The sequence below is a fragment of the Podarcis melisellensis genome (genome assembly GCF_964234715.1).
Source record: "Podarcis melisellensis genome assembly, chromosome: 2".
NCBI lineage: Eukaryota > Metazoa > Chordata > Lepidosauria > Squamata > Lacertidae > Podarcis > Podarcis melisellensis.
In genome coordinates this window covers 7,993,104-8,018,082 of record NC_138529.1, presented here as the reverse complement: position 1 = coordinate 8,018,082, position 24,979 = coordinate 7,993,104, and the positions used below count along the sequence as shown (strand labels likewise).

Here is a 24,979-nt window from a genome sequence, read left to right as displayed (position 1 = left end):
TCACGTTGCTCTTTTCGGTTCCATAAGTGGGAATTGCTTCATATAAAGAATCAGCATCATGCTTCCCTGCCATGAAGTTGTGCTACCTACATTATGTGGCAAGCTCCAGTAGATGAACTCTTGCAGCCCAGCTGGGGGAATTATGGGCCTCCAGATGTTTTTGGACCACAACTCCCATCATCCCTGACCGTTGGCCATGCTGCCTGGGGCTGATGGGAGTTGTAGCCCAGCATCTGGAGGCCCATAGCTTCCCTATATCGACAGCAAAGTCTGTTAGCAACAAAATGTTTTACAGCAGTAATAATAATAATTTCATTATTGGTACCCAGCCCGTCTGACTGGGTTGCTCCAGCCACTCTGGGAGGCTTCAAAAATACTTAAAAACATAATAAAACATTACACATTAAAAAACTTCCCTAAATAGGGCTGCCTTCAGATATCTTCTAAAGGTTATATAGTTATTCATCTCCTTAACATCTGATGGGAGGGCATTTCACAGGGAGGGTGCCACTGCCGAGAAGGCCCTCTGCCTGGTTCCCTATGATTTTAATTCTTACAGTGAGGGAACCGCCAGAAGGCCCTCGGAGCTGGACCTCAGTGTCTGGGCTGAATGATGGGGGTGGAGACACTCCTTCAGCTATACTGGGCCGAGGCTGTTTAGGGCTTTAAAGGTCAGCACCAACACTTTGAATTGTGCTTGGAAACGTACTGGGAGCCAGTTTATGTCTTTCAAGATCGGTGGTCTCGGCAGCCACTCCCAGTCACCAGTCTAGCTGCTGCATTCTGGATTAGTCGTAGGTTCCAAGTCACCTTCAAAGGTAGCCCCACTTAGAGCGCATTGTAGTAGTCCCAAGTGGGAGATAACCCCCTCTGGTGAGACAGTGTGCAGGCAGGTAGGGTTTCAGCCAGCATACCAGATGGAACAGGTAGACAGCCGCCCTTGTAGACAGCTGCCCTGGACACAGAACTATCCGGTACCTCAATGGCTTTTTCATTGGCTTATGTCAGATGTACAAAATGTCGACTGTACTCAACCAGTAGATCCTGGCATGAATTCTGGTCGATCACCACCCGCCTTCCACTAGAGATGTGCCTGAGCAGACACCGACGCCTCTAGAGCTCATCTTGCGGGAGGGGCTGGTTTGACACTGCACGCACGCCCATCCCTGCCCCATAGGTGCATGGTCACCCACCCTGCACCCACCCCTGCCCCATCGGAGGAAGCAGCCAGTGTCGGGGAAGCAGCCCCTTGCACCCAACCTGCAACCATCCCTATCGTCCCCTCTGGAAGCAACCAGTGCCCGCCCGCCCACCCTGCACCCATCCCTGGGTGGCTAGGTCACTGCCAGTTTTTATACTGGATCATGGATCACAGTCAACTTCAAGTTGGACATGGCTGGCTTATGTGATGTTGGCTTCACAAAGAAAATGGTGGTCTCATTTCATTTCTATGGGTTGAGTGGAGATGCAGACGGCAAAGGATGTTGGAGGCCTCTTAGCAATGGCCTGTGGAGCTGAGACAAACAGAGTTGTCCAAATGGGCTGGGCCCCCTTGCATGTGTCTTCTGTAGCTGAGCAGTGCCTACTCAGGATGGTGAACGACTACGCTTGACAGCCAGTGCACTGGTGGGGAACCGGTGGCCCACTAGATGATGCTGGACTGCAGCACCCCGCATCTTTGATCATTGGCTGACTACCCCTCACCAGCTGGGGCTGATGGGAAGTGGAGTCCACCAGCAGCTTGAGGGTCTACAGCACGGGTGTCAAACACAAGGCCCGCAGGCCGAATCCGGCCCAACAGACCTTGTCATGTGGCCCGTGTAGGCGCCGGCGGCCGCCAGCCTTCACCTTTTATTCTCGGCTTTTTTTTTTTTTTGGACACAAGAAAGCCGCCTCTTCAGCACATGTGCGGCAGCCTACAAGCCAGAGAACGGCTGCCCTCTAGCGGCGCTGGCCGTTCTACACAGGAAACCTCCACTTTACATGCATTCAGGAAACCTCCACTTGTTTTTATATTGAGCACATGCCATAGTCCTACAGATACAACCGGCCCTTTGAGGGTGACCAAGCTGCTGATGCGGCCCCCGATGAATTTGAGTTTGACACCCCTGGTCTACAGGCTCCCTACCTGTGGTTTAGTACTTGTGAGTTCTAGCCTCTGGCTAATGATTTACCCTGACCTGGTGCAAGCTGTTCTGCACACAGGAACCTAGCGTAGATGGGTGAGAAGAATCCTTAGTGGTCTCTGTGAGTGTTCAGAACTTAAACGGTTAAGGGTTCTGAGTGTGCGTCACATTCCGACGTCAGCTGTTAGAAGCTGGGAGGAGACAGAAGCTTTTAGAAGCTAAGGAGGAGGAGTTTTTTCCTGTACTTTCACTTCTTCTCTCTGTGTATCTGTGAGAGAGAAAGACGTGCCTTTGGATATGGCTGAAAGAAGCCCCGGTCTTTGTAGCTAAAATGTTTTAGTAAAGAGCTGTAAATAGACGGAGCTGTCTGTGTGTGCTTGCCAGAAGAAGGAAGAAAGTCTGCTTTACACCGCTGTGTGTTCTACTCTGCTAAGCCGTGACCTGAAGGGAGCAACAGTGGCGCAGCTTTGAAGAAGTGTGCCGGACCCGTTATAAACTGCTGATTGACGATCATAAAGTAATCAGGTGTCACGGCAGATCGATATCCAAGAGGTTATGGAGGTCAGCCAACGCTCGTAAAGCAGACGCTGTGAGCCTCAGGAATGTCTTTGAAGTTAGCATTCTGAGGCTGAGGGGCCGTCGGAGGCCTACGGGAGCTGACTGGATGCTGGAGAGCAGATGAGTAATTGCCTGCCTCTAAGAGGCAATGAGAGCTGCTGATACAGAGAGCTGGCTGAAGCTAAAAGCAGCTGAGAGCTGGAAGCTGAGAAGCAGCTGGAGCTAAAAGCAGCTGGAATCGTTACTCCAAGCAAGGGAGAGCCGTAGGAGCTGGTACTGAGCACTGAGTACGGAGTAAGTACAGCTTGGGGCACCTTGGGAGAACGGGTGAAGATGGCCAAAAGCCAGAATATACCTCTGGAAAAGCTCACTCTAAAGAGTTGGGCAATATGGAGCAGAAGAATAAGGGGATGGTTCCTAGTCGAGGGGCTTTGGGAAGCAAACCAGTGGGAGCCAAAATCACCCCTTAGCTGGCCAGCAGCTGGAACAGGCGTTGCAAGCTGTGGGGCTGCGTGGGCTGAAGATAGCCAGCAGAGAATGCAACTTGAGCTGGATATGCTCAGAGCATGCGTTGATGAATCGCTGAAGCCTCATCTGGAGGGCGTTGAATCGGCCCATGCCACCTGGCAGGCGCTGAGGAGTGTGTGTGAAAGCTCAGCGGGAGTCAGGCCAGAGGGGGCTGGAAGAAGCCCAGGGGGGGCTGAAGGATGCCCAGAAAGCCCAATGGGGGCTGGGACAGTGTTGGGGAGCTGTTGTAATGCTTCTACACGTCTGTGTGATGGACTGGGTCCTGGAGAGGCTGGACTGGCAGGCCCTGTTCCCGATGTCTTGGCCTCTAGGAGCGCTAGTGAGCAGATCGGGGGGGCGAAGAGTTCCAAAGGCAAGTTTAAAGGACTTTTCACTTGTGCTGAAGCGAAGAGCAGCTTCAGGGGGGGCCAGGCTGGTGGGAGGCGCCGTTCCAGAAGGAGGAAGGCCAGGCCAGCTGGCAGGAGCCCCGGGCAGTGTTTTTCCACTGGAGTTCGACATCTGCGTGGCAGTAGCCCCCACCGGAGCAGAGAGCCGAGGCAGGATGTTTGCAAGGACACTTCTCATGGGAACCAGGCGGGTTTCCATGGCAACAGGCCTGGGAAGGCAGGCCAGCGTGCAGGTGGCCAGGGGAAGCAACAGGAAGAGTCTTATCAAGTTTCTGCAAGCATGGCATTGTTCGAAGACGGCCGAGTGGAAAATTTCGAGCTCAGCCTTGTTATTGACTCTGCAGCTAACCGCAACATGGTTCCAGAGACCCCTGCAGTCGAGATGTGGAATTGCACGGCAGTTCCAGAGGGACAGACTGTAAAGTTCGCAAATGGACAGAGATCGAAAATCAATAAGTGTACTAATGTATATCTTTCTGTTTTGCAGGAGGCGGTGGATTTTTGTGTTGTTCCAGAGGTTCATCACTGTTTGTTATCTGTGCCTTATTTGTTAAAAAAGGGTTTTCAGGTTTGTTTCCAGGGGGATTCCTGCACAATCTCCAGAGAAGGAAGATGACTTGTTGAAGTGAAACGGGGACAGAATGATCTTTTCGTTCTTAAAACGTCTCTTGGGGGTGAGGGGAAGGTTGAGAAAGCACAAGCGTCGCGTGCTACAGTTCCCAACCAGCGTACTACAGTTCCCGCTCATGGTGCCTCATGTGCATGCGTATGGCATCAGAGAACAATTCATGGGTCGGCAGAGGACTTGCAGACTCTGCCCGAGGTTGCCAAGGGGTGTAGGATTAAAAATTGTGGAAGTGCCATTAATTGTGACACTTGCAAGCAAGCAAAGGTGAGAGGGTGCAGTTACCCAAAGGTGGAACGGGTTGCCACCAAACCTTTTGAGCTGGTACACATAGATCTGTCCAATTCTGTCAGGGAACAGAGTCTAGGGGGGGCCAGGTATCTGCTGACTTTTCTGGATGATTTTTCGCAGAATTCCTGGAGTCATGGTCTCAGATCCAAGGAGGATGCAGCACAGCTGATCAAGAGCTGGATTGAGGGAGTAGAACTAAGGTTCTCCACCAGAGTGCAAGCGATCATCAGTGACAGAAATGCTAAGTACACTGGTTCTGCTTTGCAGAAGTTCTTTCACGAGAAAGGGATACGTCACACAGTTACTTCACCCAATCAGAGGGGGGTGGCAGAGCTGAGGAGTGGAGCTCTGGTTCAGGCAGCACAGGTGATGCTTACAGAGTCTGGGTTACCTCCACAGTTTTGGCTGGAGGCGGCTAAAGCTGCATGCTTCACCTGGAATAGGACCTACAATTCGCTGGTAGGTGACACTCCGTTTTCTCTGTTGAATGGCCGCAAACCCCAGGTTCACTTTCTGCGCAAGTTTGGGTCTCCTGCGATTATCTCTGTGCCTGAGGCTTTGCGAGGGCCAGATGGAGCCAAGTTCCAGAAAATGATCTTCTGTGGGTATGAGCCAGAAGCCCGTGCATGGCGATTTGCTTACCCGTCAGGTGATCAGAGTAAGGTGCTGATCAGTAAACACGCTGAGTTCTGTGAGGAGGATGTAAAGTCAAAGTCTCCTGTCAGGCGTGATGTTCTCTCAGATTGTCTCTCTGATCCAGAAGACAGTTCTGATGAGGCGGAAGAAGAGGCTGAGGCTGCTGATGACGACCAGGTCACTGACAAGGGTCAAGAGCAGAATGTGGCATCTCCACAAGTTGTTAAGAGAGTGCCCAAGAGTGAGTCTAGTTCTCCTGTGAGCGTGATGGAAAGGATTCGAAGACGCTTTAAGTCAGAGGGCGAATTCCATGATGCAGAGGACACACCTGCTGATCAAAGTGAGTCAGAGGGAACACCTGAGTTTGTGCCTAGGAGGTCCAGTTGCACAACAAAGGGTATTCCACCAGAGAGGTACCAGGCCACAGGTGCGTGGGTAAGTTTCGCACAGTGCGATTCTGGGAGTTGTGAGGTGGTTCCCCAGTTGCCTAACAGGGACGCCAAGAGAGGGCGCAAGGCATTGGGGAAGGCATTGATCTCACAGAGTTTTGCTGAGGATGTTCCACAGGTGCAGTCGGAATCCAACGCAAGGGGGGGGGGTGTGAGTGTTCAGAACTTAAACGGTTAAGGGTTCTGAGTGTGCGTCACATTCCGACGTCAGCTGTTAGAAGCTGGGAGGAGACAGAAGCTTTTAGAAGCTAAGGAGGAGGAGTTTTTTCCTGTACTTTCACTTCTTCTCTCTGTGTATCTGTGAGAGAGAAAGACGTGCCTTTGGATATGGCTGAAAGAAGCCCCTGTCTTTGTAGCTAAAATGTTTTAATAAAGAGCTGTAAATAGACGGAGCTGTCTGTGTGTGCTTGCCAGAAGAAGGAAGAAAGTCTGCTTTACACCGCTGTGTGTTCTACTCTGCTAAGCCGTGACCTGAAGGGAGCAACAGTGGCGCAGCTTTGAAGAAGTGTGCCGGACCCGTTATAAACTGCTGATTGACGATCATAAAGTAATCAGGTGTCACGGCAGATCGATATCCAAGAGTCTCAAGCTCTACAGCAATTCATTAGTTAGGAATAATGTTGAGGGGGGAAGAAATGGGGGGGGAAGCTTGTACCCTTTCAGGGATCCTCGTATTCATAGTATAACTTAAGGGCACATAGGTGGTTACAGAGTATGGCTTCTCTGCCATCTTCCTACTGCTAGCCTGGGGAAAGGATTCTTATGATTACATATACAAAACTCAAATCTGGAGGCCCCCCCAACCTTCTAGAGAAGATTTATGGCACTCATTGACTCATGGGGAGAGGAGACAGAGGGAATATCTTGTGCAGGTAGAAGTCCTTGTGCGAATGAAACAACTTAGGTTGGATACAACCCTAGTTTTTAACAATCTGTTGGCCACCTTGAAGGAACAGGTTACCCAAACCTGTCTGTACAAACTCCTGCACCAGGCCCCAAAACTCCCCCAAAATTCCCTAACTTCACGGATCCATGAGCTAAAATCCATTAGCTTGAGCTACCCCAGCTGTACTGTATAAACAAAGCCTTCTCTCTCATTCCAAAGATAAGAGTGGATGGCCTTGTCAGTTCCGAGTGGACCTGGGATGGCACATCTGGGTCTTATCTTACATCCTGACCACACTGACGCACAGACCTTGTAAGACAGGCCTGTCAGCCCCCACACCTAAAAGTACAGGAACAGGAATATCTGTTCATGCTCAAGGATGTAAACTTACATGTATAAACTCATGATTCCTGGGGAGGAGGGAAGGGGGACCTGGAGGGGATATAAGCTCTGTGTAACTTCTCTTAAGTGTGCTTGCTGTGAACCGATTCACACAGTGCCTTCTGCTGCTCCAGAAAGCAGAAATAAAGACTCTTTCTCTGACCCAAACCTTGGTGTCTCTTGACTCCTTCCTCCCCCCTTGGGAGCAATGCAGACCCAACCAATGGGAAAGGTCTGAAAGGCTACAACCTTGTATTCAAGAATTTAATTTAATGATGAATAATTTTAAACCAAATAATTTATGTGGCATTGTGAATAAGCCTTCTGCTGCCTCAATCATTTTTGCTCCATATAATAGTCCAGGTGTAAATCTAAAAGATTAGGGTTGAAATGTGATAGCCCTCCCTATCTATTTTATTATAGGTTAGCCTAGCCTTCGCCAATTTTGTGACTTCCAGATGTTTTAGACTAGACTATAACTCCTATCAACCACAGCCTGCATGGCCAATAATCAGGAATGATAGGAGATGTAGTCCAACAGCATCTGGAGGGCACCACGTTGCAGAAGGCTGGCTTAGCAGCCAAGAGGAGCTAAAAAATAGGGATGCCAGAACTCCAGCAAAAATAGGAAAGGAAGTGGAAATTGTTGCAGTTCATGTATTTGTGGTCAGGAAAAGATAAGTGAATATGATTGGTATTCGTTCACATCCTTTTTCTAAGCCCACAAATGATACATTGACTTTTTAATGTTTTTTGACATTTCCTTTAGACTGGAGTAAATTAAATGACTTACATTCAATAGAAGACAGTGACAATGTAGCATTTAGTGGGAATTTAACTGCACTGGGCCAGAAACTGCTGATTGTGATGAACACAGGTCAGAATGGAAATTGCATTCATTCTAGGAAGCACCTAGTTAAATTTTTTATAAACTCATCCAACAGATAGTCTTAGGAAAGCCACTTTTGCCTCAACCTTAACCCCTTCCCTCCCCCCCCACACCAACACCTGCAACATCTCTAATACTGGCCTCTTTCCCAGAACTGTTGTCCAGAATAGTGAGATGGAAAGCACTTCAGAAACTTTCAACCTGTTGTGCGAGTGCTCAAGTTATTTGAGATAACTGGTGTACATTCAAAAGGACTGGAACAATGCATTTTATTGAACACAATAACACACACACACACAGACACCCAAAAAAAGTGAAGTCAGGTATCAAAGAATTAAAGCAAGAACCAACAAATGTTGCTCTGGTTTATACAAAATTTGAAACTTTAGAATTCTGATTGGAAAACATCAACAATGAAGTGGAGAGGTGAAGCAAGATTAAAAATTGGTGCAAACTCTGTGGGTGTCAGAGAGCCCATTACAACACAGATCATCTGAAAAGTAGAGTTTTACATTTCCCCCAAATGTGATCAAACAAAAGGATGGTATTGAACAATCCACTCACAATAAGTGTGTGTACTGTCTAGAGGGAGGCCTAGGGGAGACATGGTTCACAAGTTACATTTTTGTTTTCAAAGACTACAAGGAAGTTTGAGCTTTAGCACCTGTAAGATTTTTGAGAAGAGGAAACAAATTTCACGCTAGAGCAGCTGCCGCCTCCGACGCCTCTTCCACTCCCAGAGCTGAAGCTGCTTCCTCCAGCACCAAGTCCACTCCCAAGGCCCACACAGCTTCCTCCTACTCCAAAACCGCTACCTCCTCCCAGGCTGAGGCTGCTTCCGCCTCCATAGCCAACGTTGCATCCACCTCCATAGCCAAGACCGCTGCCAACAGCGGCCACACCGCTACGTCCGATGGTTGAAGAGACAACAGCTATGAAAGGGAAAGGACACGTCATCAAGACTCATGGAGAGCACATCAGTCTGTCTGTGTCTGGGTTGAATGAATGAGTAGGAATGGGCAAATCTGTCTGTTCTTGCTCTCTCATTTTCTCATTCTTCCAATTTTTTAATTCACTACTCCACATTTCCACATCAGTTTGCATTTTTTTAAAAAAGTGCTAGTGAAAATGCACCAGCATTTCGTTGTGAATTTCTCTACTTTTGCATGCAATTTTGCCTAATACTGACATTTTTTGCAAAGCATATTTCCGCAATGGGATGCATTTCTGGGTGCTACTTTCACTAGTATGTATATGCATTTCTGTGCACACTTTCCCCCAGAATATGCATTTCTGCACATGTTACTTGGCTGGAGAACTGCATTGCAAAAGTAGGAAAAATACAGATTTTGAAAGGTGACTGTGTTTTGCTTTGAGAATTGTTCATAAAGTGTGAATTAGGTAGCTTCACCTTTAAATATTAAATGAATTGAGTTTCTTATCTGTCCCTATGAATGGCTAACTTTCAGATGCACAAAATGAATAGGGCAAAAAACACTGAGTTGTATGCAACGTTTGGGAACAACCTGTTAAAGCAGCTTTGAGAGTTGCAGCATTGCACCAGCAGAGAAAGCCCAAGATGTTGCATCAAAACAGCAGCTGTGCAAATGGATAGGCAGAGCTATTCAGGGCTTTACAGTGTACAGATGTGGGCACAGAGGAGGCATGGCGAGATGGGTGAGTGGAAGCATTATGTGCAGCCCTCCAAATGTGAACTGAAACAAGGCATCATTTATTTCATCCCTTCCCCAACGTGCAAAGCTATAAACATTTCCCCAGGATACTTACAGATGTTCACCGTTCCTGCTCCATCACTAGCCAGGCTGTCAGAAAACAAAAAGAGGGTGGTAAGGATTCAAGCCCAGACGGAACGACTGGAGCAAGTTTGAAAAGAAGCAGAATTGTGCAGTTCATTGTGATGAAATCTGCAAGCCCCCTTAAAGGTAAAGATAAAGGGACCCCTGACCATTAGGTCCAGTTGTGGCTGACTCTGGGGTTGCGGCGCTCATCTCGCTTTATTGGCTGAGGGAGCCGGCATAAAGCCTCCGGGTCATGTGGCCAGCATGACTAAGCCACTTCTGGTGAACCAGAGCAGGGCACGGAAACGCTGTTTACCTTCCCTCCAGAGTGGTACCTATTTATCTACTTGCACTTTGACGTGCTTTTGAACTGCTAGGTTGGCAGGAGCAGGGACCGAGCAACGGGAGCTCACCCCGACGCAGGGATTCGAACCTCCGAACTTCTGATCAGCAAGTCCTAGGCTCTGTGGTTTAACCCACAGTGCCACCCGCGTCCCTGCAAGCCCCCTTAGGTGGCATGTAAAGCAGTGCGCACAACTTCCTCTGGTCTTCCACAACCATTTTTCAGCCTTTTTGAGTCCACAGCTCCCTTGAGCAACTACATTCTTTCTGTGGCTCCCCTGTGGAGAAACACACTCAGAGCCTCAGCAGCTCAGTTATGTCACCCCTTGCATGCAGTCCCTAATCCGTTTCTAACATCCTCCCTTGTGGAGTGTTCCCTTAGCCTCCTCTCCCCTCTCCCCAGGAAGCAGCTGCCAGCACCCCTGGTCTCTGAGCTGCTGCCCCAAAGAGAAGTGCCTTCTCCTGCTGTCCCACAGGGACCTGGGAAGAGGCTGTCCCCAGCCTTAGCAGTGAACATGAGGCCAGCACCTTTCTCACACTGGGAGGAAGCGGCGGTGGCAGCAGCAGGCACAACCAGGCCTGCATGGCAGAGAGGTTTCCCTTTGCTGCCAGCCACCCAGCTCCCAGGCAGGCATTGCACACAGGAAGCACAACCAAGGCCAGCACAGCCTCCCATTTGTCCATCCATCCCCAACAGCAAGGGCTGGCAGACTGGCTGGCTGGGCTCCCTCGCCCGCTTGCTTGCTTACTCTGAGGCCGCCTCATCTCCTGGCAACCAGCACCCCCTGGCCAGCCCCAGAGGCACCATTTGCCTGGGGAGCTTGTAGCCAGGGCCGCTGCAACAAACAGCTGCACAAGACTTTTGGAGGCAGAGATGGGAGAATGACGACCTAATGTAAATGAAGGTGCTGTGTCTGAATCAGTGTCAGACTCATCTGATTGTTTAAGAGAGGCTTTTGGACTTGGATAATCTGTGTCATCATCAGAATCTATGTTGGCATCAGCATTATCATCAACAACAGAATCTGCCTCTTTCTTAACTGCTTTTGCACCATCATCATCTGAAATGGGATGACACTGAAAAAGGCCAACTCTGTCCCATTTTGGATTTCAATCCATACTTCTGGTCAGCCTAATCGCCTTTGTGTCAGTGATTAACACATGATAGGAACCTTTTTCATAACCCAGAATAATACCATGTTCACCACGTTTGCTCAATTTGTTGTTCTGCAAAGTGTGCACCCATACCTCTGAACCAAAATTTTTGAAATGTTTTACATATGGCTTCCTTTTGTAAAGCATTCCATATGGGGTGCAATCAATAGCGGACTGATATCTGTGTTTGTACACATAAGAAAAGGAGGAAAGAGGGACAGAGGCAGTGTTGCCCACGGCACCCCTGACCATCATTCAAGGCACCCCAGGGTACCAAGGCACACTGGTTGAAAACTACTGTTCTATGATATTCCCACCAGACAGTAAAATTGAGAAGCCTGACTGTTCCATGTGACTTTGGTAGCTGTACATGGGAAAACCACTGGAGCAGCACACCAGACAATACTTTATTGTTGACTGAGGACAAGTTATCCCTCATTTGGGCTCCAAGACAGACAGGCACTTAAGATTACTCAAGGAGGATATATTTAATATCATTTAATTGCGTTGCAATCAGAATGGTATAATGGTAGACCTGAAGTAGGAATTCCAATTTGCACTAGGGAACAACTATCAGCTCTGTGTTCTGACAGAGGAGGTAGTTCTTCACTGAGACCAGCTGTAGGGAGCCCTTGGCCCTCCAGATGTTGCTGAACCACTACCACACCCCCATCAGTCAATGAGCATGGCCAATGAGAAGGAATGATGGGAGATGTAGTTCAGCAACATCTGGATGGCCTAAGGACCCCCACGCTTGGTCTAGATCAAGGTTTCCCAAACTCAGGTCTCCAGCTGTTTTTGGACTAGGTAAAGGTAAAGGTAAAGGTACCCCTGCCCGTACGGGCCAGTCTTGACAGACTCTGGGGTTGTGCGCCCATCTCACTTAAGAGGCCAGGGGCCAGCGCTGTCCGGAGACACTTCCGGGTCACGTGGCCAGCGTGACAAAGCTGCATCTGGCGAGCCAGAGCCGCACACGGAAACGCCGTTTACCTTCCCGCTGGTAAGCGGTCCCTATGTATCTACTTGCACCCGGAGGTGCTTTCGAACTGCTAGGTTGGCAGGCGCTGGGACCGAGCAGCGGGAGCGCACCCCGCCGCAGGGATTCGAACCGCCGACCTTTCGATCGGCAAGTCCTAGGCGCTGAGGCTTTAACCCACAGAGCCACCTGCGTCACCTGAGTGTAGTTTTTGGACACCTGAGTGTAGTTTTTGGACTACACTCCCACAATCCCTAGCTAGCAGGACCAGTGGTCAAGGATGATGGGAACTGTAGTCCAAAAACAGCTGGAGACTCAGGTTTGGAAAGCCCTGGTTTAGATGAAGAGCTATCACCTCTCCCTTCTGTACGCAGTGATCATTAGCAGAGGTAGCCAGCGTGGTGCCCTTCCGATGTTGTCCAATTCCCATTAGTCCCTGCCTGCAGGGCCGATGGTCAGGCTTGATGGGAGCTGGAGTCCAGCACCATCTGGAATGCCCCACATTGGAGATTTCATCTTAGATTTATCAACATTGGAGAAAATATGGGATGTGTACAAGGTTGCAAAGATTGTATCTCACTGACCGGCATTCCTCTCCTTCCAGAAGCTTCCTGTAGGTGGCAATCTCAATGTCTAGGGCTAGCTTGACACTCATCAGTTCCTGGTAGTCCTTCAGCTGCCTGGCCATGTCTTGCTTGGCTCTCTGAAGAGCATCCTCAAGCTCAGCAAGCTTTTGCCTTGCATCCTTGAGAGCCAGCTCGCCTCGCTCTTCTGCTTCCGCAATGGCTGCCTGAAGATTGGCACACTGTTTGCAGGTAGGGAGAGAAAAGACTGGTTAGCTTAAATGGTAAGCTCCTTGGAGCAAGACAGACCTATTGTTTCCTTAAGTTACTCCATAAACCACCATTGATACCGACTGCAGCATATAAATAATCAGCCATTTCGCATGACCTTATTCTGAGATGTTGGTTGCAGGTGTGAGGGTGTTGGTGGTGAGCCATTTGGGCTTGAGTGGCAGTTAGGCATTGGGTAAGCCTTTGTTTAAGGGAGGGGAGCCTGGAGCCTCCGCCTGTCCCTCCTCGATAAGGGTATCCTGTTAAAGGGATCTGGGGGTGTGGAACCTGTCCAAAGCCCAGGCGTGAGCTAGGACCATGCCATGACCCCAAGGGGAACCCCTTGGGGTGCACCTATTTGATGTAAGTCATAGGCCTCCCCCATCTGGTGGTTTACCCTTCGTTTGACTCCCTGCAGTCAATATATAGCCTGGTATCACCCAATGCCTAAGCCAAACTGCTCACATCTGTAACCAATAAAGTTGTGACCTGTTTTAGCCCATAATCCTAAATACATGTGCTGGTGTGTTTATTAATTAATGGGGAACTGTGGGGCATGTGGCCTTGGCACGCAAGCTCCTTGGAGCAAGAAAGACCTATTGCTTCCTTATGTTATTCCATAAACCACCATTGATACCGACTGCACTTAATAAATAATCAGCCACTTTGTATGATTATGAGATGCTATTGAGCAACTCTCCTGCCTCTATTTTATTTATTTACTTAAACACATACCTATACCACTTAATATTTAAAAATCTCCAAGCGATATGCAAAAATATAACATAAAAACTACAAAACAGTATTATAAAAACAGAGATAAAACACAAGCAATGTAAAATTGTATTATAAAAGCAGATAAATACTGGGATTGAGTAACAAGACCCAATTTTAAAAGTCATGGAAAGCCTAGATAAAAAGTTATGTATTGGACCAAAGTTCTCCTATGGAAATTCTCTCTCGTATCCCTTGGAGGAAGAACCCCCAACACATTTAAAGTTCTCCTTTAAAGAATTCTAAACACATTTTCACATTTCGTATTTTCCAGCAAGGCCATACCTGCTTCTTCACATTGTCAATTTCAGCTCGCAGCCTCTGGATTTGTCGGGTGAGTTCAGAAATCTCATGCTTGGTGTTGCGAAGGTCATCACCGTGTCTTCCGGCAGTAGCCTGGAGTTCCTCATACTAATATAGGCAGAAAGCAAACACAGCAACATTAGGTTAATTCCATTTGGAGCAACCATTCTTATTTTCTATACATATGGGGTGCTTTTTTATTTTTAAAAAATCAGGTGCCGGGACTCAAATATTGATCAAAATGCTCTGAGTACCAGCATAAAATCTTGGGTGGTGCTGTGGTCTAAACCACAGAGCCTAGGGCTTGCCGATCGGAACGTCAGCAGTTCGAATCCCTGCGACGGGGTGAGCTCCCGTTGCTCGGTCCCTCCTCCTGTCCACCTAGCAGTTCGAAAGCACGTCAAAGTGCAAGTGGATAAATAGGTACCGCTCCAGCAGGAAGGTAAACGGCATTTCTGTGTGCTGCTCTGGTTCACTTAGTCATGCTGGCCACATGACCTGGAAAAACTGTCTGCGGACAAACGTCGGCTCCCTCTCCCAGTAAAGCAAGATGAGCGTTGCAACCCCAGAGTCGTTCGCAACTGGACTTAATTGTCAGGGGTCATTTACCTTTACCTTTACCTGTGATGGGCAGCAAAGAAGTGGTGTTGGTACCTTGTAATGGTGAGTACTGTCACAAAAAAGCCCGGTACATGAGTATATGCTAGATGTGCTATCACTGCAATACTCATTGGGTAAAATACATTTCCATGGGTCATGGTGGCTTTTCTTCTGGCATTCTACCAGCACACTGAAGAAGGGAGGGAGAGATCAGCTCTCCCTCCTTCCCTAAGACCTGAGTATGCTGTTGGTTCCCTGGCCAAGTAAATCTAATTTAAAGGAAAGGGGAGGAGTTTGGGAGACTAGTGAGGAAGAAGGGGTGGTTTGGAAGCAATTTTTCAGTGGCCTTTGAAAATAAGCCTAGCTCCTTTATGATGTTTTACCTTGCTTTGGTACCAGGATTCAGCCTCCACCCTGCTCTTGTTTGCAATGTCTTCATACTGAGCTTTGACTTCAGCAATGATGCTGTCGAGATCCAGGCTGCGGTTGTTGTCCATTGAAAGAATCACGGAAGTGTCAGAGACTTGTGTCTGCATCTGTGCAAGTTCCTGTAGTTGAGGCAGCAACATCTCAATCAAAGCCATATAATACTGAATTCTGCATCCTCTGCAAATTCCCAGCCCAAACTGTGCTCCAAGCGAATCCTTCAGCTGTAAGGAGTTACGCAAGCAACCAAACTTGCGTACACGTAACTCATTCTGCTTCCAAAACACCTGTTTTCTTTTTCTTTTTTTAAAAATGAAAATAGGTTTTTAAAACATAAGAAGATAGAACACACATGGATTGCAGGGATCGGAGCCATGATTATTCATAGGCAATTAAAAGAAGGCACTGTACAGGACACTCAAACCCCACCCTATAATTCCTGGACTTTCAACTTAGCTCTGTCTGTTCCCTTGAAATTCCATTACCCATTCAAATTTAGCAGGACAGACTAGTGTTATGGTATGCTGGGAAGAAGATGAGTCTCTCATGGAATTCACAAAGGATCATAACATCAGCATACATTTCTTGCCAAGAAGTGAGGCACCATGAGCACAAAAACACCTCTGGGTCCAGGTTTTCTGTGTTCTGCATGATTAATAGAGGGACTGAGTGTGCTTGCCCTGCCATTGTATCTCCTGCATCCCAATGTGAACCAGCTCTGAAGTGGGGAAGCTGCACACAGGCTGTCCCTGTGAGTTGGAACTCTGTGCACTCCAAGTCCTGGCTCATGGGGCAGTGGCATAGCGTGGGTTGTCAGCACCCGGGGCAAGGCAAGTAATTTGCGCCCCCTAACCCGTGGATTTGCGCCCCCTAACCCCCAGATGTTGCGCCCAGTGCGGCCGGCCCCCCTGCACCCCCCACGCTACGCCACTGTCATGGGGACTCCCTATGAATTTTCAGACATCCCCCCTTCAGATCTTCCCTCAATGTGTGAGTAATGTTGAGGCAGGGCTGGGAGGACAAACCCTCATATCATTGGGGGGGGGGGGCTAAAGGTGTGATCCTATAGTCCCTTCCAACATTTTTTGCCCTTTCACAGGAGTAATAATTTTATCTCTAGCATATAAATATGTTTGAAAGAGGGGCGCTCAGGATCCCTTTAAGAAATTCACTCTCATTTTTTTAAAAAAACTTGTAATTTTCCAGAAAAATACACTCAGGTGTTTATTTTATTTTTTACCTTAGCAATTGAAGCCTAATAGCAAGTTATGGATGTAAAAGGTAAATCTCATTCCTTCTGATAAACTTTGGTAGTATTCCCTTTCTCTCTCTTTTGCTTCCTTTGAAATTGCTTTCTTCCAAAGTTGTTTTTCACCCAACCAGAATCTTTAGACTTTGCTTCAAAATTACACTTTAGGCAAAATGGATGGCAGCTCTAGTTGAGAGACAACAAAAGCCCATGGATAAACCTTCATTTTGTCCTTATTATCCATGGGAGGTTCTGAAACGGGGCTCTTTTTCTAGCTGAATAGCAAGGCAGGTGGCTAGATGGCCTCTTTGGCAGTCCACGTTTAATAAACGTACAGCACAGAACACTTCAGCTAAAGTGAATAGGTGTGATCCTTACCGCTTCATACAGAGCTTTGAGGAAGTTGAGTTCATCATTGAAGGAATCTGCCCTGGCTTCCAGCTCTACTTTGTTCATGTAGGCGGTGTCCACATCCTGAAAAAAAGAAGATATTGTTGAACTACAGTCTAAAGTTATAGCATAAGACAGGGTGATCCAGCTCCTAAATTGATTGCTTACTAGCCTGAGTGTGCTCTGTGGGGTACAGATGCATGATTGTGGTGGACACCTATTGGCTAATGCCAGTTACATCACTAACAGTTAGTGATATATCCATTTTGTGAACAACAACACACACACACTTACATGTGTCTCTTAAAAACAAAGGACTGTGGCCTAGCAACTGTGAATGATTAAAGCTTTCTTTGTAGAAATATATTTTAGACTTCGTGTCTGCAGGGTTTGTGGGATATGATAGCAAAGGACTACTACCCCTCACAGCAAAACTATTTCCCCATGGGCTATCTACAGACACTCACCTTCTTGAGGGTGACAAATTCATTTTCTGCAGTTGTACGCCTATTGATCTCATCTTCATATCTGTTTGGGCAGGACAGACAAAGAGGAAAAACAACTAAGAGATGGCTGCAATGCTTCAAGAAGTTTGGAATGGCACTGATGGTATCTAAGAGGTTATTCTTGATCACAAAGGGCCAATCTGCACCACCTGGCAAAGAAAAGACCTGAGCGGCTTGTAAACCAAGCCTGTCAAAATCCACCATGTGGTCAAACCACATGGCAGATGTTAATGCTGTGTATGCACAGACTGCCACATGGTGCATGTTGCATTTGAAGTTGCGTGTCGAGGTCCCCAAGCCACCCCACAAATAACTCACAACGCACACTTAATTTTTGTTTAAGGTTTATGGCATAATTTTGGCCACAACTTTATTTAAATACAAAACCGTGAGTGGTTGTTTAGGCATTGGTTAAGACTATCTGTCCCCCCGCCTGGGGACAGGACTGACTTCCGGGCACCACCGAAAGACAGTGCGGGGGAAAGCAAGTCGGGGAGAAATGGAGCTGAGTCACAGACCCTCAATTCTCCTCCGCATGCTCCCTGAAGGCTTGCCGGCCCTAGTCCCATTCCAGGGATTGGACGAAAAGGTGGCAAGCCCCAGGATTCCTTTAACGGAATTCCCTTTCCGCAGCAACCATGGAGGGGCAGGCCCAGCCTATCCTAACCCCTCCTCCACCAATTTATAACCAATGCCTAACCGCAACCTTACAAGTTGTGACGATTTGCTATGCAGTAGGCAAAAACCAAATGGCCCAGCCAATCAGGCAGATGGACAAAATTCCTACTAAGCCCCTGCCCCAACAGCAGACGACCCCATGACAGGCATAGCAAGGTCAATGCAACAACCCCTTTACTCAAGGGCGGGTGGGCGGGTGATCCGTTGCACACAGCAAAGAAAAAGCTCCAGGCTGCGTGCAGAGTATTTAAACATTTTACCCCTCCCACCAAAATTGCAACATAACTTTTACCCCAGCAACCCAGTGAACCAATCACTGCCCCAGGCCATCTTTAGAGACCCTGCCTGGTAACAGAGGGGTGGCTCAGCAGACCCCACCGCAACACGTGCTCTCCATGAAGGAGAACACGCTTTGCTGTTAAGCTGTTTACTTGTGTGAATTGTGGCGTTAGCAGAAAGGGGAGGAGATGCAGAAGAGAAGGAAGACATAGAAAACAAACTGAGAGGAAGAGAGAGGCTTACTTGTGCTTGAAGTCCTCAACTAGGTTCTGCATGTTGCTCAGTTCTCCAGCCAATCTTCCTTTGTTACTTTCCAGGCAGCTGAGCTGTTTCCTCAGATTGTTGATGTAAGCTTCGAAAAGGGGCTCAATGTTGTTTCGGATTGTTTTCTGGCCCTGCTCCTGCAGCAATGTCCATTTTGTTTCCAGCACTTTGTTCTGTTGTTCAAGGAAACGCACCTGGAAGCAGAAAGACCTACAGCATCATTAACCATTTCTAAAAGTGGACTGCAAGAAGATCAAACCTCTCCATTCTTAAGGAAATCAGCCCTGGGTGCTCACTGGAAGGACAGATCGTGAAGCTGAGGCTCCAATACTTTGGCCACCTCATGAGAAGAGAAGACTCCCTGGAAAAGACTCTGATGTTGGGAAAGATGGAAGGCACAAGGAGAAGGGGACGACAGAGGACAAGATGGTTGGACAGTGTTCTCAAAGCTACCAGCATGAGTTTGACGAAGCTGCGGGAGGCAGTGGAAGACAGGAGTGCCTGGCATGCTCTGGTCCAGGGGGTCACGAAGAGTCGGACACAACTAAACAACGAAACAAAAGTCACACTCCGATGGGGATGCTAAGCAAGTGTTTCACAAACTGGCAAGGGCCCTCGCTCTGTGGCTGAGTAACTGCTCTGCCTGGAGATGGTCTACTGGTTCAATTCCTGGCATCCTAAGGTAGGAAAGGGCATGCCCCTCATCTGATACCCCAGGGAGCCACGGCCAGTCAGTGTAGACAATATTAAGGTAGATGGGCCACTGTCCTGACACAATACAAGGCAGCTTCCTCTTTTCCTAAGTGTGAGTCTCTCCTTACAGGTGAGTCCTGACATATTATTGGGTTAGTCCAGGCATGGGCAAACTCAGCCCTCCAGCCATTTTGGGACTACAACTCCCATCAACCCTAGTTAACAGGACCAGTGGTCAGGGATGATGGGAACTGTAGTCTCAAAACATCTGGAGGGCCAAGTTTGCCCATGCCTGGGTTAGTCTCGTAATGAGGACCTTCCTTCCTTGCTTGCCAGCAACACACCATTGAAGGACCCTTGAAGAAACAGATTCCCACATTGCCCCTTCTAAATTGTGTTCCCTTCCTGTATCTCATGTTTAAATTTTATTATTGCCTAGGTATATTCACATGAAGAATGGGGGGGGGGACATATGTTTGTTCAGTGTTGGTATTTGTGTGTTTCTGCTGCTGAGGAAGAAAGAAGGGCTGGGAAGGTGACATTAATTTGGGCCATTAATTTCAACAGTTTGGGTCACACTTGAAAAGCATTAATCTAAGCCTAAATACTGGAGGTATTTACTGCAGTTGATTGGAAGGACATCCTAGATCATGCACAACAAAAGGAGTTAAAAGCTAGTTTCCTGCAAATCGTTCAGGTAACAAGACTTATGTTCCATTTTATTTATGTTGTTCATTTGTTGGTTTCTCAAGTTGCCTTACAGGACGATGCAATTTCTAGGAAGCTTACAAACGTATGGCAGATAAAACAACCAATTCCAAAATCGAAACAACAAAAAGCCAGTTAAGTATGAATTAGGTGACTCTTAAAGGCTGTTTAGCCTAGCATAAAAATAACCACAAAGTTCTATAAACTAAAATAAATGCTCTAGAACCCAGCAGTGGCATGAATGAAACAATCTTAGTTTATCCTCAAGGCCTTTTTGAAGACTGGCACAGAGAAGGCCAATCACACATCCCTTAGAAATAAATTCCATAAGCCAAGGCTGAAGTGACCCTGTCTTTGGTGCCTGCCAGTCTATTTATCTTAATGGCAAGGCTTCTAAAGCTGATCTTAAAGGTAAAGGTAACCCTGCCCGTACGGGCCAGTCGTGTCCGACTCTAGGGTTGTGTGCTCATCTCACTTAAGAGACCGGGAGCCAGCGCTGTCCAAAGACACTTCTGGGTCACGTGGCCAGCGTGACGAAGCTGCTCTGGCGAGCCAGCACCAGCGCAGCACACAGAAACGCCGTTTAACTTCCTGCTACAAAGTGGTACCTATTTATCTACTTGCACTTAGGGGTGCTTTCGAACTGCTAGGTAGGCAGGAGCTGGGACCGAAAGACGGGAGCTCACCCTGCCGCGGGGATTCGAACCGCCAACCATACGATCGGCAAGTCCTAGGCACTGAGGTTTTACCCACAGCGCCACCTGCGTCCCCAAAAAGCTGATCTTAGGCCACAGTTAATATGACCACTAGTTGTATTAAGGGCTCTTTTAGCAATATGCTAATATCTCTCAATCTGACCTACCTCCAAGGGCTGTTGTGAAGATAAAATAGGATTGCTGGGCTATGCATTTCACCTTGAGCTACTTGGAGGAAAAGTGGGGTAAAATTGCAAATAACATTTTTTTTTTTTTTGCATTGTGTTTTAGTTGATTTGATTTAACTTTTAATGAGGCTCTTAAGTGCATTACTGAGCACATTTACCTGTGAGTCCCACTGAACACTGAGATTTATTTCAAAGCAAGCTTGCAGAGGATCAGGCTGTTAATACAATCACTCTTAATATATTATTACCTGCACTCAAACTTTGGGATGAGGCAAATTACGAATGTGAGCAAATGAATGAATGAATGAGCTCCGTGAACCACTCAAGGCTCATCTTGCATGCATCTTCAGTGCTGCTATTTGACTCTCCTATCCATCACTGTTGGGACACAGGTGGCGCTGTGGGTTAAAGCCTCAGCGCCTAGGACTTGCTGATCGAAAGGTCGGCGGTTCGAATCCCTGCTGTGGGGTGCGCTCCCGCTGCTCGGTCCCAGCGCCTGCCAACCTAGCAGTTCGAAAGCACCCCCGGGTGCAAGTAGATAAATAGGGACCGCTTACCAGCGGGAAGGTAAACGGCGTTTCCGTGTGCAGCTCTGGCTCGCCAGAGCAGCGATGTCACACTGGCCATGTGACCCGGAAGTGTCTCCGGACAGCGCTGGCCCCTGGCCTCTTAAGTGAGATGGGCGCACAACCCCAGAGTCTGTCAAGACTGGCCCGTACGGGCAGGGGTACCTTTACCTTTACCTTTATCCATCACTGCTATTCACCATGAGTCATCTCTCCCTCCAGCTCTGCTTTCTGCATCAAATGCAAACCCTCTGGGGTAGAATTGCTTCACCCCTCCACGTTTCTGGACTCTGCTTTCCAACTTATTTTACCAGCCCTGGACAAGTGCCTAACAGCAACTTGAAACTGTTATCCAAGTAAAGGGGTTATGTGGAATCTTACTGAAATTATTGAGTGCTCAGATGCTCCTCCCAAGAAAGAATCTGCAAATTTGCCTTGAAGCCACGTTAATTTCAGGCATAATACAATCGCATCTCCAGAAGATTTCCTGATCACTTTAGGTCCATGGCAAACCAAACAAACAAAAAGGGATCGGCTGCAACAATTTTGCAGAAAGTGCTGCTCTCAGAATCAAAAGCACGGCCAGTAAAAAGTTGACAGCTCTGTGACACTGAGCACATGCCTGGTAGTGCCTGTGTTAAATGGTGATAGTGGCCTGAGCTAGAATGAAGGAGAATAGCAGAAATAAAGCGACTGAATGGTCTGAAACAACTCAAGGGTCGCAGGATAAGGCATTCATGAAATCTGACTTCTCACCTTATCAATGAAGGATGCAAATTTGTTGTTGAGCGTCTTGATCTGCTCTCCCTCCTCTTTGCGGACTCTCTGTATGTTGGGGTCAATCTCCAAGTTGAGAGGTGCCAGCAGCTGCTGATTGATGGTCACTTCTTGGATGCCGCCAGGTGGGCAAACAGGGAAGCCGGGACCGCCTCTCCCACCACCAAAGCCAGCTCCAACCAGCCCATAGCTGCCACCTGCTCCACCACCAAGCCCAAATCCACTGCCAAGGCCACCACCATAACCACAACCGTAACCGATGCTGGAAGCACCACCAGCCGCTGCGACCCTATTAAATCCACCAAGATTGCAGAGGCTTCGGCTGCCAAAGCCGCCGCCACCACCACCACTGACCCTACCAAAACCAGCACCACCAACACCACAGCTTCCACCTCTGGTCACAGTGCGTGAAGTGAAGCTGGTGCGGCCACAGCCAGGCACGATGGCAGAGGAGTTGCTGAAGCCTCTCCTCTGGATCTTCACTGAAGTTTGGTGAGACATTTTGACTGGCGTGGAGAGAGCAAGAGAGAGCAGAGATAGGTGATGAGACGGAGGCGGGTGCACTTGCTTTCCCTGGGACTTAAGGGCTCTTCTTTTTATTTATATTCTGGAGGAAGTGGGATTGGTTGCATGATTTAAGATGGATCATCTTTCTGATTAATGGGGCTGGGCATGCCCTGCGGCTTTTCTGAGTGGTGACATCACCCTGCCATGCCACACACACCCATACACAAAAGGATGAATGGAAGAGTCTCAGCAAGGCTTGCTTGTCATTTGAAGATAATGACCACCTTCCCTGGCCTCCGTTGGAGACTGGCACTGTTAATGAGTTCAATTTGTACTTGAGCTGGAGAACGAGAAGAAAGCAGGCCGGTGCTATATCTCATGGCAAAGCCAATTACTCAATTCTGTGAAGGTGACGGCCTATTCTTCACTGTCCTCCCTAAATTGAAGGCAGGGATGGGCACACCTAAGCGTCAGAAAGTGTGGCCAAGAGCTGGTAACTTTCTCAAGCACCGGCAATTCTGCAGAGCTTGAATGCATGAATTTGTGCAGGCTGGCAGGGTTAGATAAACTGACCATTGTAAGTTGTTGTTTTTTAGTCGTGTCCAACTCTTTGTGAACCCATGAACCAGAGCTCGCCAGGAACTCCTGTCTTCCACTGCCTCCCGCAGTTTGGTCAAACTCATGCTTCGAGAACACTATCCAACCATCTCGTCCTCTGTCGTCCCCTTCTCCTTGTGCCCTCCATCTTTCCCAACATCGGGGTCTTTCCAGGGAGTCTTCTCTTCTCATGAGGTGGCCAAAGTATTGGAGTCTCAGCTTCAGGATCTGTCCTTCCAGTGAGCACTCAGGGCTGATTTCCTTCATAATGGATAGGTTTGATCTTCTTGCAGTCCATGGGACTCTCAAGAGTCTCCTCCAGCACCATAATTCAAAAGCATCCATTACTAAAAGAGAACTGGTGAGGAGAGCTGCATCCACAAGACTGATATTATTTCCAGTTGCTCTTCTGGAAACTCAAGATGCTGGTGTTCTGGGGGATGAGTAGTCTCTTAAATTGTAGATGAGGGAAAGCTTATGCTAAAGCCCTATGAACATCTGTTCCATGCCCTGTTCTCCACATATAGGAAGCTGAGGAATTTACTTCTTAGTCTTAAACATTTTAAATTGCAGCTTTGGGGTCCAGGCCCCACAATATCTGTGGCCCCTCAGGTAACTTTCCCTAGGATCATTCCACAAGCAAAATGTTCATGGTAACGTTCTGGCAATATGACAGTTAGCTAAATCCCGAACTGCATCTGGCTGACTTGTGGTGGAGATCTGGCTTGGCCTGAGTTGGAGGGATTCAGTTGCAGGTGGTCTTGGGTTGGTTCTGGCCACCCATGGCAATCTGGAACTGTTGGGGCCCGGGAAGTTAGTTAGTTAGTTAGGCAGGAAGCTGGAACAAAGGTTGGTTGGGGAAGAAGGCCAGGATGGTCAGGCAGGAAGGAGAAGCTGTGCTGCAGAGATCTGCTTCGCTAGGGTCTTCCCTGAAGCTTATGCCATAATAAATGTGAAACTAACTAGGTGTTGGCTTGATCAGAGCCAGGACTGATTTCTTTTTGCTGCTGGGATTTGTAGACAGCTTAGACTGTTAAATGATAAAGTGGTATATAAATTAATTAAATAGGTAAAGCAAATACTATAACTTGATAGTTATTAATGATAATGGGGTGGGGGGGTTTTTGCGAGAGGGGGAAGGTGGAATCCAGCAAGGCATAATTGGCACACCAAATCATGTGCTAGAGTTGGAGTCATTGACAGTGTGTTTCAGCAATGTAACCTGGTACAGAGCAGTGGTGGGACCAGCAATCCGGGAGCAGAAGGGACAAGCGATATGAAACGACCCATTTTGCCACCAAATGTGCTAGCCATGTACAGCCCTGGTTTGCAGTTACCCACATTTCAATCTCAAGACTCACCAGGAACATAATTCCTCCCCAGTTTTTTTTTTTGGTGTTTGTTTTTTTTAAAGCAGGTTTGATCACAAGTTCCAGCATGCAGTTCCTTAGAAGCCTCCAGAATGGAAGAACAATATACAAAAGGAAAAGAAATGACCACAGTGAGAATGTTCAATTATGCAATTCTTATTTGAAAGAAGAAAAGTGTGTGGTAGGGAGGCCCTAGCCGAAGGGTGGGAACCCCAGATCCTCTATGGCTAGGGAAAGCTCAGTTCACCTTAACCACAAAGGCATGCATGTGCAAGAAAGGACTCTAGTTTTTTATGGTATGGAAAAACAACACCGCCACAACTGATACTTAGAAAGCTCAGAGTGGCTTATATGTAGCACCCAGTGGTTTCTCATCCTTGCCCAAATCACTTCCACACCTAGGTAGTTTCGACAAAGCTACAGCATTGTCTGCTCCCTCACAAGCACAGTTGAGAGACATTTCACCAGACTCGTGTCGTCTCAGAACTGGGCCATAATACAAAAAAATGGAAATGGTCCAGTAGAGTATCAAAGGGCCATTGGACACTT

General features: G+C 47.8%; 1 protein-coding gene across 1 annotated transcript; it reads right to left on the bottom strand.

Annotated features, from left to right (window-relative positions):
• Positions 1-8,038: 8,038 nt before the first annotated feature.
• LOC309362993 (keratin, type II cytoskeletal 6A-like) lies at positions 8,039-23,060 on the bottom strand. The gene is made up of 9 exons (XM_081899070.1): positions 21,936-23,060; positions 18,309-18,523; positions 17,070-17,130; positions 16,591-16,686; positions 14,921-15,085; positions 13,920-14,045; positions 12,612-12,832; positions 9,544-9,578; positions 8,039-8,687 (listed from the first exon to the last, which is right to left on the bottom strand). Exons 1-9 carry the CDS (start codon positions 22,455-22,457, stop codon positions 8,413-8,415), a joined length of 1,716 nt encoding a protein of 571 aa, XP_081755196.1. The 5' UTR covers positions 22,458-23,060; the 3' UTR covers positions 8,039-8,412.
• Between the last annotated feature and the right edge of the window lie 1,919 nt (positions 23,061-24,979).